This window comes from Zophobas morio, unplaced genomic scaffold (genome assembly GCF_036711695.1).
Source record: "Zophobas morio isolate AGI-343-1 ecotype UQ-CSIRO unplaced genomic scaffold, CSIRO_AGI_Zmor_V1 ptg000020l, whole genome shotgun sequence".
Lineage (NCBI taxonomy): Eukaryota > Metazoa > Arthropoda > Insecta > Coleoptera > Tenebrionidae > Zophobas > Zophobas morio.
In genome coordinates, this window is record NW_026972125.1 from 2,510,765 (window position 1) to 2,525,805 (window position 15,041).

The 15,041-nt window shown below is 44.4% G+C and overlaps 3 protein-coding genes across 3 annotated transcripts; 2 read left to right on the forward strand and 1 right to left on the reverse strand.

The window, feature by feature from the left end:
• Positions 1-556: 556 nt before the first annotated feature.
• Positions 557-1,027, reverse strand: LOC135131413 (stress-associated endoplasmic reticulum protein 2). The gene is made up of 2 exons (XM_064059160.1): positions 836-1,027; positions 557-778 (listed from the first exon to the last, which is right to left on the reverse strand). The coding sequence occupies exons 1-2, from the start codon at positions 917-919 to the stop codon at positions 668-670; spliced, it is 195 nt and encodes a 64-aa protein (XP_063915230.1). The 5' UTR covers positions 920-1,027; the 3' UTR covers positions 557-667.
• Positions 1,028-1,826: 799 nt separating this feature from the next.
• LOC135131544 (small subunit processome component 20 homolog) lies at positions 1,827-10,384 on the forward strand. Its single transcript, XM_064059341.1, has 9 exons — positions 1,827-1,944; positions 1,994-2,280; positions 2,331-4,445; positions 4,494-4,661; positions 4,710-7,469; positions 7,516-8,377; positions 8,431-8,601; positions 8,703-9,095; positions 9,143-10,384. The coding sequence occupies exons 1-9, from the start codon at positions 1,900-1,902 to the stop codon at positions 10,382-10,384; spliced, it is 8,043 nt and encodes a 2,680-aa protein (XP_063915411.1). The 5' UTR covers positions 1,827-1,899.
• On the forward strand, positions 10,365-10,843 carry LOC135131545 (uncharacterized). Its single transcript, XM_064059342.1, has one exon. The coding sequence runs from the start codon at positions 10,455-10,457 to the stop codon at positions 10,752-10,754; it is 300 nt and encodes a 99-aa protein (XP_063915412.1). The 5' UTR covers positions 10,365-10,454; the 3' UTR covers positions 10,755-10,843.
• Positions 10,844-15,041: the final 4,198 nt, after the last annotated feature.

The window sequence follows — 15,041 nt, forward strand, 5'->3', positions numbered from 1 at the left end:
GTGTGATAAAAAAATTAAATTCAAGTGCGCACTTTGAGCAAAAATTATCTAAATACTTTTGTGTGTGTAGCCATGGCATTTTTGCATAATGTTTAGTGACATTGTTGGGTAATTAGTGTAATTAGGAGGTGTGTGCTTCAAGCCCCTTTTGTTCCAGCTATAGCAACAATTCCAATAATGTATTTTTAAGTGCGACGCGTTGATAAAAACAATGGAGGATTCCACTCTGCATCATAAATAAACTTTATCTCTATAAGTCTGTCACTTGGTGATAAATACCAAATAATATGCAACCTCCGTCCACTCAGTGAACCGTCACTAAGCTGATCAGGCAGTTGGCAAAAAAAAAAAAAACTCAATTGATAACAATTAACAACAACAAACATCCTGGGGACAAATAAGTCACCGAATAAACCATAATAATTTAATACAAACTGAAAAATCGTTAATTACACAAACACCACCCTAACTTAAACATGGAATGGTCATAGAGAATCTCATTTAGGTATCTGTGCCAAGTGTACCCTTACAGTACAACTTATAAAAATACGCTCTATACATGATAAATCCAGTTAAACTTATATTTCACGACAAATTTACACAAAATAAACGTTCGCCAACAAAACACGTATTGTACAAGGAATATTGAGCCTGGAAGAACGCTAACCTACGCCATACGGATGGACTGTATGATCTGGAAGATCGCCGATCCGCACACCACGAAGATGAACAGCGCCAGGATCATGGGCCCCACGGGCGAGCTGTCGCTCTGCTGTTTCTGTAACGGAAGTGGGTTGAGTGCCAGGAAGCGGCCAAACATGCATATGGTACTCACCGTTGACTTGGGGACGTTGCCCCGGTTGACGACGTTTTTGCTGGCCTTTTCGTTGGCGAAACGCATTCTCTGCTTGGGGGCCATGCTGTCAGAGGGAGGAAATGCCGGAACTGGAAAGAATCAACAGAAAAACATACACACGCGTTCGTGACACGTCCGTGTCGGATGACGGTGCTATGTAAAGTGAGGAGGGACGGGGGATTTTGACGTTTGCTTGACACGTTGGAGGTTGGGGCGCAGGCGCGGGGCTGCGTGGCGAGAGCGAGCGCCGGGAATTTCTAATTCTTGCGAAATTTGAAAGTGGATTTGTGGAATGTGCGATAATTAGTTTGGGTGATTTGGGATTTTTGGCGAAATGACAGGTGGCGGGTGTAGTCGGGGCTTTAGTTGATTTATTAAGCGGCGCTTAATAGCGAAATGAGGATTTTTATAAATTTAATAAAATAAGTGGTGGGTCAATTTGGAAAGTGTTCTTGTTTTCTATTTTCGTTATGCATTCATATTTTCATTTATTATTTTGCCACATTTCAGTGCGAAACGATTGATGCACAGTGGCGGCGTCACGATAAAACTTGTAAGGCAGCACGAGGACTTAAAAAGTCTTTTTTAAGTTACGTTAGTTATGTCTGACTACACAGCAGAGTTTTTTGTCTATTCAGCAAACAAATTTAGATTACATTATTGAAAAAAAAAACGATGTTTTACTAAGGTTTTTGGTTGGTACGCCAATGTTTTCTATTTAGTGCTGAAATTCACTAGATGCCTCTACCAATAATACCAATCCAACAAACCTAAAACTACCACATTAAGAACATTATTAATTAAAAAATAAAAACTGGTTTCTTGGAGTATAAAATACTGCTGTTTAATGTATTTAGGTGTGATACTTTCAATTAAAACAATGTATAATTAATTAGTAGCTAGTAAAAAATCAAAATAAATACGTATATCCCCAACCTTCGACAGTTGGCAGCCTTGCTCGTCAATTATTTTAGGTTATGTTTATCATCAACAGGTTAAGTGCCGAGCATGTAATACCGTTCTAACACACAAAAACAACAAAAATGAAGAACAAACCCACGCGTCACAAAGACCTGAACACCTTCAAGGTAAATTAACCCCCGGAAATTGGCCCTTTCTAAAAATTGAGATTTCCAGTTCCAACCTTTCGCGGAGCGCATTTCCAACATCGACATAGACATTTTCCACCGAGTGGGTCACGAAAATGAAGCCGAAAACGAGAGTGCCGAGTGCTACTTTTATCAGTCGATGGAAAATTGGAGCATTTTAAACCTCACTGAAAGCTTCGACCACTTCAAGAAAGAAGTCAAACCCCACACTTTGGTAACGTTGCCGCAGCTCCTTTTAGACAAAGAACGCGTAGTGGAGGTGCTTTTGAAACATTTGAAGCTAAAAAACCCGCTTTCGTTGCAACCGTTGTTGGAGTAAGTCCCCATTTTAAATTTTTTAATAGATTTATGTTGTTGTTTTGTAGTATTGTAGTTGCTGTTGCTAAAGATCTGCGCAAAGACTTCTACCAGTACTACAAGTCGTTCCTCGAGGTCCTAATTGACCTCCTCAATACCAAAAACACCGAACAACTCGAGTGGACTTTCACTTGCCTTGCCTACTTGTTTAAATTTTTGTGGAGGCCCCTGCTTAAAGACATCGCCACAGTCTTCAACACCGTTTTGCCGCTTCTGTCAAATTATCGCCCAGATTATGTCCACAATTTCGCTGCTAGTAGTTTTGCTTTCGTCGCTCGGAAAGTCAAAGATTGGCCAACTTTTCTCTCCCATATTTTGAAAACTGTGAAAACCCGAAAAGACGGGGTTACGGGTTGCGGGAAATTATTTTTTGAGGTGATTCACGGCGTGAGTGGCCACTTTCATAGTTGTGCTCAAACAGTGTTGCCATTCTTGGTTGAATCTTTGGGGGATTCTAAATTTCCCCAAAGCTTGTTGTTTGAAATTTTAGAGAAAGTTGTAGAGAATGTTGTTGGGCATATTCATCCAACCAAAAATGAGTTATTGTGGGAGTGTCTGTTGAGTAGAGTTAGAGTTTTATTGGGGAATTGGAGGACTTCAAAAGACGAGAAAGTTGCAGAGGAAATGGAGTTGGTTTTGAGATTAATTGGGCAAAGTGTGGAGTACAAAGGGGGTAAATTCCTGCAAAATAACACTCCAGTGGTAGGATTAATTTTCGAGATTTTAAATTGTCACGAATTGCCTGATTTAGTTCTCCAAACTACCACTAAAATCGCGGTTGTTTTATTGTTGTCAAAGAACGTTAAACTAACACAAGAACAAGCCTCTGGGGTCACACGAAAAGTGCTACTTTTACCTCAACAGTCAATTCTGTTGTACTTTGTTGACAATGTATCCGAATTTTCTGCGTTCGAAGCTCTAGTTCTACCCATATTTCTATTAAATTGCGTCAAAACTAATCTGAATAGTGAGATGCTGAAGGTTCTGACGCAACTCATTTTGAAAAAGGCGCCACTTTGTGGGAGTGGCTTAAACATGAAAAAGTGGTGGAAATACTCACTTGATTTCGGGACAAAAACTCATGATTTGTCGATCGAGAACGTCTTCCTGGAACATCTGAATGGTAACGCGATTGACAGTTACGTAGCCGCCTTGATTTGTTTGCCGCATCTAAATTTGACACAACTGGAACGCATAACCTCGATTTTAACCAATAAAATTTCAGAATTTTTGCTCAAAATCGAAACAAACAAAGAGAAAAATAGTCCCGACTTAAACCAAGCTTTGTTTCTTTTAAATAACACAATCGAGTGTCTGATTCATTTAAAACACTTGAACTATTTGAGCGACAATTTCCACACGTTCGTCGACGCTTTGATACCTTTAGCGCTCAAAGAACACATTTTCGCTTTAAATATCATCGACTTTCTTGTAACCACGCTCAAGGACCGCCCCCACATAATTACAATGGCAACGTTGCAAAAATTGACCAGTCTCGCGACTGGTTTCAGTTCGCCCCACCACGAAATTCGCTTAGTCACCGCCCACGTCTATACGTTCTTCGAGGATTTGCCAGAATTTGATTTAAGACACTCCTCCGACCCCGACGTTGCTAAAGAAAAATTCCAAGTGTTCTCTCTGTGTTACAAAGTCGAATCGATCGATTCGCACGTGCACACTTATAGGGAGCAGCTTCAAAATTTAGAGAGACTCAATTTCGACAAGCCGCAGATGATCATGTGCAATAAGACTGAGTTTCGAACGATTCCGTTGCGGTATTTGTGTGGAGCTCTGTATATAAATTTCAAGTTGTTGTGGGATCCGATTTTGAGGATTATTGAGACGCAGGCTCACGGTTTGGGGATTGGGGAGTTTTGGGGGGTGTTCGGGGAGGAGTTGAAAGGGGTTGTACACAGTATAAGAGAGAGGGAGGAGAGAGAAGTGGGTGTGTTGGAGACGAAGTGGGATTTTTTGAGGGCGTTGTTTGAAGAGGGAGGCAAGTTGAAATCGGCGCCGGATTTCGTAAATTATAGACTATTGTTGTGGAAAGGGATGGATTCGTTTGCGGATGTTGCCGAAGCTAAGACTCGGGATGTGTCGGAGTTGTTTCTGGACTTTGTGGAGTAAGTACTTTGTAAAAAAATCCACCCGTACTAGCGTTTTCTTTACAGAAAGGAATACACGAAAAACAACTCACTTGTGGCTACTAAGTGGAACATCAAACAGAATTCTGTTCAAGAGGATGGTGAACGCGATGAAGGTTACGAAGATGAAGTTAATCAGTCTAAAGACGAACGAACGATGTCATCCAAACCCAAAACGGGGAAATCCACATTAAAGTACGTATGTCGGTACGGTTTCATTGTTATTTGACGTACTACTTTCAGAGTACTCCTCAACGCCTTAGCTGTTTTCTCTAAAGTTCGTAGTCCGAAATCCATGTACCGCGAGCCCGAACTCTACAAACTCTACTTCGACTTACTCCAACATAAAAGTTCCGAAGTCCAAAAAGCGGCACTCGATTGTGTCATGACTTACAAACACAAGTTTCTAACGCCGTATAAAGACCACCTTTACAATCTCGTAGACGATAAGAATTTCAAAAACGAGTTGACGACGTTTCACATCGATAAGGAAACCGGTACCATCCAAAGCGACCATCGCGACGATTTAGTACCTTTCATTATGAGAATAGTGTTCAGTAAGATGAGTACTAAGACTGGTTTGAGAACCGGCGGAAAAGCGTCAGGTCAGTTGCGCCGGAATTTAGTCTTTCGGTTCTTAGCTGGGTGTCAGGAGACTGAAATGTTGACTTTTACGAAAATGGCACTTCAGTACTACGCGAGACACTTGAAGGACGATCCTGAGGTTATGGTGGAGGAATTACGTAAGAATGTTACTTTGGAAAATTTCATCCCTCCTAAACGACTTCAAAGTACTATTAACTTGATAAATGTGATCCTGGATCAGTTTGGAGGTTTAATGGGGAACGACCTTCTCACGTTTCTTATTCAAGTGGTCTTGATGATGGGAGGAGTCGTGAAAATCGCCTTTGATGAACTAGCGGATGTGCATTCTGGGTACTGGCCTATCCTTCGTAATTTGCGCACTTCGTCTATAAAAATCGTCGAACGAATTTTCAGCCAGTTTGATCACTACCCCTGGACTAACAAACAAATCAACACGATCTTCAAAGTCTTCGTTTGGCCGTACTTAGACAAACTGAACACAGAAGGTATTCACAGTCCTACCACTTTACTCAAATTGTTCGTCCAGTGGGGAAGCAACCCTCGATATTTCTCTCTTCTGGTCAAACATGAAGACGACAAACAAGAGCAATTCGTCTTACCACACGTCATTCAACTCTTGCTTAATGACAAGAGCAAGATAACGGTGGTCAATATAATTGAAGAGATGATCGAGAAACTACTGACGCTTCAAGCGGACGAGGAAGACTTACAACTCGTCGTACCTGTAGACAATCTTCTACCAATCGCTAAGAACATCCTCGATCGAGTCAAAATCGACGACAAACTAAATTACGGCAGTTGTATTCTTTTACCGTACGTACCCTCAATTCTGGAAAAAATTAAGCGACAACTCCAGAGGAAGAAGAGTTTGAACCAACGCGAACTCTTGATTTTGTCGCGCATATCCGAACTTGTGTGGGAAAGCGACATTAGTGATAGTACCCTGAAGCTGCTCCTGCCACAAGTTTTGAAACGTTGCACACCATCAACCGGCGACGAAGTGATCACCCAACTCCTCACCACAGTTAGTAATCTTATTAATTACGTGGACAACCCCCGTCAACACTTGAAACACTTCACACCTCTGTTCGGAGAGGTCGCTTCTGCCTCCGGTCGCAAACTCCTGATTCAAGCTCTTAAAAACGTAGGCACCAAACTCGAACTCGAGTTAATCGAAGGATTGAACGCGTTCGACCATAAATGGATAGACCAACCCGATTTTCAACGTCGCCACGATACTTTCAAAGACATTCAAAAAGCTATAGAAACTCAAGACGTGGACTTGGAACTCGGAGTTTTACTAATCTACAACTGCTACTATTTGCTCAAGAGCGAAAAAGACTTATCGTTGAGAGAGAACTCGTCGCATTGCCTCAGACAGTTGACGTCCTATTTGATCAAACAGTACCCCAAACAACTCGATTATCTTTTGAGTGAAACCGTCTTCGCCATGATTCGGAAAGGGATGAAGAACCGCAACGACGATTTCCGGAATGAGTGTATTCTGATATTGGGACACTTGGCGAGAGAGTGTTCTGAAAGTCATGTGGTGTTGCGCGATTTGAATCGGTACACCAATAAGAGTGACCCCGAAGTCGACTTTTTCGAGAATATAACGCATCTGCAGTTGCATCGTCACGCCAGAGCTCTTCTCAAGTTCTGTACGGTGACCCGGGATTTGACTACGAGTCCAAATGTGCGAACTCTGACGCAATTTGTTCTTCCACTGGCTTCTTTCTACTTGTGTAGCGAAAAGTACGTGGGGAAGAACAGTGTCATTGACGCCTCTATCGAGTGTATAGGGACCGTTTGTCGAATCTTACCGTGGCACCAGTACGAAAGTCTCCTTAAATTCTATTTGGGGAAGTTGAAGAAGAGCGTCGACTACCAAAAGCAGCTGGTTAGAGTCACGGTAGCAATTTTAGATGCGTTTCACTACGATTTGAGCAAAGCTCAAGTTGGTAGCGAGACAGAACACAAAACTGAGGACGACAATAAAGACAGGGAGTCACCACCAGAAAACGAACAAAGTGCAGCAGTCGGGGAAGACGACGACAAAATCGACGATTTAGACGAGCCAGTCGTTTCCGAACTAGAAGAAGAGGATGACGAAGAAGATCAACCGACTTTGAAAGAAACAAAAATATGCGATAAGGTTCCAATTTTGTGTAAGTCGACGGCTACGAGAGTCACCAGAAGCATCCAAACGGTCCTCTTGCCCCAACTCCACAAAGCTTTAGCCGAACTCACCCATCACGATACGTCTCATAAAGTCAACAGAAAAAAAACCGGGTTTGAGCGCGAAGAAGAAGACTTGCTACGGGTCCCGATATCTTTAGCCCTAGTTAAGTTGTTGCAACGTTTACCCAAAGAAATCCTCGAAGCGAATCTCCCTGGGTAAGTTTCATCCCACCTTTAAAATCACACTAACTTCTCGTTTTAGCATATTTATGAAACTGTGTACTTTCTTGAAGTCACACCTTGAAAGCGTCAGACGAGTGACCAGGGAAACCCTTCAAAAGATAATGCAATCGTTAGGTCCCGGCTATCTCAACTTGCTACTCGGGGAGATGACCCCTTTGCTTAATCGTGGTTTCCAGGTGCATGTTTTAGTCTTCACCATCCACGCAGTTCTTAATTGTCTGAAACCCATGTACAAACCCACAGACATCGATAAAATTCTACTCACCGTCATACAACTGTGTCAGACCGACTTGTTCGGTACTCTCTCTGAAGAGAAAGAAGTTGCCAAAATCGCAGTCAAAACGTCGGAAGCCAAATCGACCAAAAGCTTCGACACGTTCCAAATTTTGGCCCAGTTCGTCACCGACAAGTGTCTGATGGACCTAATCCTACCAATCAAGAACACCCTCCACAACTCCCACTCTTACAAAACCGTGTACAAAGCGCAAGAGTGTCTCAGACACATCGCCCTGGGTCTAGTCGACAACGAGTTCGTTCAAACCCAGTCGTTACTAATTTTTGCCTATGGAACCTCATCCGAGAGCATCCCCGAGTTGGCACCCCAAGAGAAAACCCAAATAAGCGACAAAGAAAGGGAAAGACTGCGGCGTGAAAAACCCGACTGTTTCATCATACCCCAGGCCCCGGTTGGCCGTTCCGGGGTTCGCATAAGCAACGTCAAGTCGTCCGTCAAGACCAACGCTCACCTATTGGTCGAATTCGGTTTGAGGTTATGTCACGTATTACTCAAACGCGACAAACTCAAAGACGGCGACTATAAACCCTACCTGGACCCATTCGTAGCCGTTTTCGAAAAGTGCCTAACCTCCAAACACGTCAAAGTAGGATTTACACCCCATACTATTACAATTTATAACCAATTACAAAATTTCAGCTGAGCACACTCACTCTTCAATGCTTGACGTGGATCTTCAAGTACGAGTTACCATCATTAAAGGACAAAATCGCCTCGATTACCACCGAAATCTTCGCCATTTTGCACAAATACGCCTCGGCTGGCTTGAGCAAAGGCGACAACTTCGATCTAGTCGTGGCCACCTTCAAGGTAAGCTCAATGACTTGCCCCACGTTGGGCGCCATTCACCCATGTTGGGCGCCAATCACCCCCGTTGGGCGCCACATACCAAATTTCTCATTTTATTCCAGGCCATGTCCGTCCTCGTCCGCGACGTCAAATACCACACCATCGACACCGACCAGCTCAAGATCGTGCTTTTGTACGCCGAACAAGACATGCACGACCACGACCGCCAGGCCACCGCTTTCAATCTCCTCAAAGCCGTGATCGCCCGCAAGTTGGTCGTGCCGGAAATCCACGAAGTCATGGCGAAGGTGGCCGAGTTGAGTATCACGTCTGAGTTGGGTCACGTGAGGGTGCAAGCGCGCACGGTTTTCCACCAGTACATGATGGATTACCCCCTGGGCGACAAGTTGGAGAAGCACTTGTCGTTTTATTTGTCGCAGATGAGCTACGAGATGCAATTCGGGCGGGAGTCGGCCATCGAGATGATCAGTGCCTTAATTTCGTCGTTCCCGAAGGTGGGTTTTTGCTTTTTATGAATACGTTTTAACGGTTTTGGTTGTAGAAAACTTTGAAGACTCATTCGGGGACTTTGTTCGTGACGTTGGGGGCGCGCTTGGTGAATGATGAGGCGCCCGAGTGTCGGAAACAAGTGGCCAATTGCGTTACGGCTCTGTTAACCCTATTGGAACCCAAAGATAGAGATTCTTTATTTGATGTAGGGGTTTTGTGGTTGAAGGATAAGAAGATAAGTCACAGGCGACTCGCGGCGCAACTTCTAGGGTTTTTCGTGTCTGTGGAGAAGACGGCGTTCGAAGGCCGTCTTCCGAAGCTTCTTCCCTTGATTTTGAAGCAGTTTGCACTGAACGATGAAGAAAAGGACGAAGAAAGTGAGCGAGTGAAGGATCACCTTTTCTTCCAACTACTACAAATGTTGCTGAAAATTTGCACACATTGTACTTCGTTCTTCAAGATAAAGGAAGTCGATGCTTTGAATCGACAGGTGCAGGCGTTGTTAAGTTACCCTCACGAGTGGGTGCGGCTGGCCGCAGCTCAGTACTTGGGATTCGTGTTTGCCGCCACCGACGTCGACGCGTTAGGGGTTGCCTTAACCAATAGCAAGTCGAATACATCAACTGATTATCTTTTCAATGACCCAATCCGCGAAGTGAAGTCGTTGACTCTTGACCTATGCGACCAATTACAACCCGGCGTTATTAAGAGCGACTTAGCCGAGCAGGTCATTAAAAACTTGGTGTTTGTGGCGCGTGTTTTGGAAAAGGTTCCTGATGACGCGACTGTTAGTTTGTTGTGGTTGACGAAACGTATGCGCAAAATAGTGAATAGTGAGGTGGTCGAAACCCCGAGTAGTACTGTTTTGAGGACGGAAGTGTTTAAGTGGATCGCTGCCGTTAGTACCGTCCTCGAACTAGACAGTCTTAGCCGAATTTTAAACCACCTTCTAGCCCCTCTCGTGCGCGAGATGATAACCACCGAGGAAAGCAACGCCCCCTTGCGCCAACTCTCCAAAGAAGTCGCCCACCTCCTCAAAAACAAAGTCGGCGTGGAGACCTACACCAAACTACTCTCCGGCTTGCAGCAAGCCCTGTCCACGAAACGAGCCGAACGCAAACGAACCCGGACCCAACTCGCGGTAACCGACCCCGAGGCCTTCGCCAAGAAGAAAATCAAGCACCACGAGAAGAAAAAGGAGGCGAAGAAGCGCAAACTAGCCACAATCAAAGGGAAAAAGAGCTTCAAGCGACGGAAAATGGTGGATTTGGACCCGGAATCGGAAGTGATGTGACGGGACGGTTTGAAATGGCGCGTTTTTCGGTCAAGCGCCACACCTCGATTGCACAATAAGAGAAAGTTCCATGGCCGCCTTAGTCGCGATGTCGCTTTCTGCAAAGATGTCTGTCGGTTTGGTCGTTTTTGTGGTGGTTGTAGGGGTTGTGGTGGGGTACGACCCGTCGGATCCCGAAGTGAGCTCGGTGCTGCCGCCGAAGGGGACGTTCGAGGCGTTCTATCCCAGGGGAGTGGAGCCGGGCAGCTCGAGGGCGGCGCACTCGCACGGGAGCTTCTACAAGTACAGGAACCCGGCGCTGGTGGATGCGAAGAACGCGGCGGCGTACGGGTTCAGGTTCGATGGGGGGAGGAGGTTCAACTACGACTGAAGGGGGGTGGAATGCGGAGTTGCGATCTAGAGGTGTGGAGTTTGTTTGTACCTGTTTTGTATATCGGAGGAAATAAAAGTTGGTATAGAGTGGGGTGTTTCTTTTTGGGACTGGTGGTTGCCTACGTTGTAACAAATATCACAGAAAAATCGACGAGGTTGAAGATAGGCAACACAAATTACTTAGTTTAAAAATGCATTCCTGATTTTAAATAAGTGAAAGGTCACCAAGTGTGTGTACGTAAAAAATAGAAAAAACTTGACATTGACCGTGGAAACCTTTCCATTCTCACGTCGGTCCTCGCAGGGGTGTGCTTTCCCATCTGGCCGTTAATTGCCCTCCCGGGCGGGTCGTGCCTGGTGGCCGCCCCCCGGAATCGTTAATGAAAGCGCTCTCTCTTCATAATTTGGAGATTCTTAAATTAATATACATGTCACAGAGGGCTAAGTGGCCGGCGTCGGGCGGAGATCCCGTCTAGGATAAGAGCTCAACGCCCCCCAGCAATGCATCACCGAGGGAAATTACTTCCCAATCCTATTATCATTCCATTCTTGGTACGGAAAAAACAAGCCATAAAGTGGGTATCGACAAGCCGCGGTCATCGACTGGCTCGAATCTACATTTACATGATTCTTTACAGCCGGAGACATCTCGACCCTTTTAACGTGCCATAAATCTGAGTGTGTGGCTAATTGGGCTTTTTAGGATAGCGATGATGAGTGGTGGTGTTTTTCAATCCGAGACTATTATTGCCAGAGAATTTAACAGTTGTAATCAGGTTCTCAAATTTCGTATAACAAACACTTTAAATAACTCCATCGTGGTCTGCCTTCACGAACCCGAGTCAAACGGGCCCGACAAATATCCACACATAATTTACGTAAAACAAACTTCGAACCGACGAATTTCAAACAGGTTTCAAAGAATCCCACCACGAAGTGATAAATGTCGTGGTACTGCAATGTCCGACAGTTAAGACTACTTAAAAAGGGATAAGGACAACCGGTTGACGGCCGTTTAGATCAGAGACATCCTCATAACTCGCTTGTCTAGTAAAATTTCTACAAAATCGGGCACCATCTGGCACTTCTCCGCTAAACAGTGTTTCTTTTTGACCGTCCCAATTCGTAATTGAATTTTCAACCCATTATTTGTCTTCATCGAGCCGTCAATCACAGTTTGATGGATGATGTGTGAAGATTCAAGCACGTTTGCGCTGTGGGTGGCACGGGTCTCTTAGTCGTAATTTTGGCAACGTTGCTAAAAGTAGCCAATGACGAACGGGGCTCTAGGCTTCACCAATTGCTTGAGAGGCTTTAGTTACAAAATTCGCGCCAGTCCCTTTGACACGATTTGCTCACAATGCAATTAGAGGACGTAACGGTGCTTGGATATAACCGCTTCGTCGAAAGTGGCGTCTTGCATACAAATCTGTTTTATTAAAAACGGTAATTATATAGCCTCCGGTGCTTTGGGATTTATACCAAATTAAATTTTTCCCCGAAAAGTCCTCCCCAAGTGATTGAAATAGTTCTAGCCCGCTTCCCCAATTACTCCTTATTAAGATTTCGTTTCGTATCGTCGACTATTTAGGTTACCGAAATAAATCACGGGCAAAGGCGCCGATCTCGATTATCCCCGGTATCTAACCCACCATCACGTACCACCAGAATTATAACTTATCGCCTATATTACCAGTGATACCGACATATATCAAATATGCATATCCTCCGAACGCACCAATTACTATCATTTTTACCCCGGATCGGGATCGGTCCCCATACGCCACATTTACATAATCACTATTTATTATGCCGTGTGTACGTATAAATGCTATCTAATTAACCGTGGCTAATTTATCTTTGCTTTATAATCATGGGAATGCTGGGCCGAGCGACCCTACGGACGATATAGCCATAATCGCGTAGAGTGTGACAAGTGCAGCGTTGCCATGTCGATGGCGTTGTGTGACACGGGATCATTAAAGAGACTCGGATTCCTGAAAACGAAACGCTCATTGAACAAACAAAATGCGACCATAAACCTACATAATTTAGGTAATTGGCTCACGGAAGACCACAGCGGGATTTTTTACGACGATAAACATCCCCGAGGTGGAGATTAATCACGACGTGGAGGAGGCGGAGAGCCGGCTTGCGGTTGCGTGAGATAGGCGAGGATCGAACTTCGGGGCAGTAATGATGGTGTTGTCGATTGTGGCTTTATGAGCGGAAGAGCGATAAATTCCAGCTGGAATGATCAACAATGAATAATCTAGAAGTCGTCTCTTTTGAAATGTGAAGTTTGTGTTGCAAAAACTTACTCATATTTTCTTCTTCCACTTCGGAGACGACTGCCTCGTCTAAATTGTCTTCTTCTTGTCAAAGCTTTTGGTCGATTCTGCTTCAAGGCTTTCAAGGTTTTCAAGGTGTGACTTTAAGAAAGTACACAATTTCATAAATATGCTAAAAAGAGAAGTTAGTGTGAATGTTAAAGGTGGGATGAAACTTACCCAGGCAGATTGGCTTTGAGGATTTCTTTTGGGTAAACGCTGCAACAACTTAACTAGGGCTAAAGACATCGGGACCCGTAGCAAGTTTTCTTCTTCGCGCTCAAACCCGGTCTTCTTCCTGTTGACTTTATAAGACGTATCGTGATGAGTGAGTTCGGTTAAAGCTTTGTGGAGTTGGGGCAAGAGGACCGTTTGGATGCTTCTGGTGACTCTCGTAGCCGTCAACTTACACAAAATTGGAACCTTATCGCATATTTTTGTTTCTTTCAAAGTCGTTTGTTCTTCTTCGTCATCCTCTTCTTCTAGTTCGGAGACAACTGGCTCGTCTAAATCGTCGATTTTGTCGTCGTCTTCCTCGACTGCTACACTTTGTTCGTTTTCTGGTGGTGACTCACTGTCTTTATTGTCGTCCTCAGTTTTGTGTTCTGGCTCGCTGCCAACTTGAGCTTTGCTCAAATCGCAGTGAAACGCATCTAAAATTGCTACCGTGACTCTAACCAGCTGCTTTTGGTAGTCGATATTCTTCTTCAACTTCGCCAAATAGAATTTAAGGAGACTTTCGTACTGGTGCCACGCTAAGATTCGACATACGGTCCCTATACACTCGATGGAAGCGTCAATGACACTGTTCTTCCCCACGTACTTCTCGCTACACAAGTAGAAAAAAGCCAGTGGAAGAACGAACTGCGTCAGAGTTCGCACATTTGGACTCGTCGTCAAATCCCGGGTCACCGTACAGAACTTGAGAAGAGCTCTGGCGTGACGATGCAACTGCAGATGCGTTATATTCTCGAAAAAGTCGACTTCGGGGTCACTCTTATTGGTGTACCGATTTAAATCGTGCAACACGACATGACTTTCAGAACACTCTCTCGCCAAGTGTCCCAATGTAAGAATACACTCATTCCGGAAATCGTCGTTGCGGTTCTTCATCCCTTTCCGAATCATGTCGAAGACGGTTTCACTCAAAAGATAATCGAGTTGTTTGGGGTACTGTTTGATCAAATAGGACGTCAACTGTCTGAGGCAATGCGACGAGTTCTCTCTCAACGATAAGTCTTTTTCGCTCTTGAGCAAATAGTAGCAGTTGTAGATTAGTAAACCTCCGAGTTCCAAGTCCACGTGTTGAGTTTCTATAGCTTTTTGAATGTCTTTGAAAGTATCGTGGCGACGTTGAAAATCGGGTTGGTCTATCCACTTATGGTCGAACGCGTTCAGTCGTTCGATTAACTCGAGTTCGAGTTTGGTGCCTACGCTTTTGAGAGCTTGAATCAGGAGTTTGCGACCGGAGGCAGAAGCGACCTCTCCGAACAGAGGTGTGAAGTGTTTCAACTGTTGACGGGGGTTGTCGGCGTAATTAATAAGATTACTAACTGTGGTGAGGAGTTGGATGATCACTTCGTCGCCGGTTGATGGTGTGCAACGTTTCAAAACTTGTGGCAGGAGCAGCTTCAGGGTACTATCAAGAGTTCCGGTTGGTTCAAACTCTTCTTCCTCTGCAGTTGTCGTTTAATTTTTTCCAGAATTGAGGGTACGTACGGTAAAAGAATGCAGCTGCTGTAATTTAGTTTGTCGTCGATTTTAACTCGATCGCGAATGTTCTTAGCGATTGGTAGAAGATTGTCTACAGGTATGACGAGTTGTAAGTCTTCCTCGTTTGCTTGAAGCGTTAGTAGTTTCTCGATCATCTCTTCAATCACGTTGACCATCGTTATCTTGCTCTTGTCATTAAGCAAGAGTTGAATGACGTGTGGTAAGACGAATTGCTCTTTTTT

Coding starts and splice junctions, on each gene's coding strand:
- LOC135131413 (XM_064059160.1), bottom strand. CDS start 919: ATGGCCCCCAAGCAGAGAATGCGTTTCGCCAACGAAAAGGCCAGCAAA. Junction 779..835: donor GCAACGTCCCCAAGTCAACG/GTGAGTACCATA, acceptor CTTCCGTTACAG/AAACAGCAGAGCGACAGCTC.
- LOC135131544 (XM_064059341.1), top strand. CDS start 1,900: ATGAAGAACAAACCCACGCGTCACAAAGACCTGAACACCTTCAAG. Junction 2,281..2,330: donor TCGTTGCAACCGTTGTTGGA/GTAAGTCCCCAT, acceptor GTTGTTTTGTAG/TATTGTAGTTGCTGTTGCTA. Junction 7,470..7,515: donor CTCGAAGCGAATCTCCCTGG/GTAAGTTTCATC, acceptor TTCTCGTTTTAG/CATATTTATGAAACTGTGTA.
- LOC135131545 (XM_064059342.1), top strand. CDS start 10,455: ATGGCCGCCTTAGTCGCGATGTCGCTTTCTGCAAAGATGTCTGTCGGT.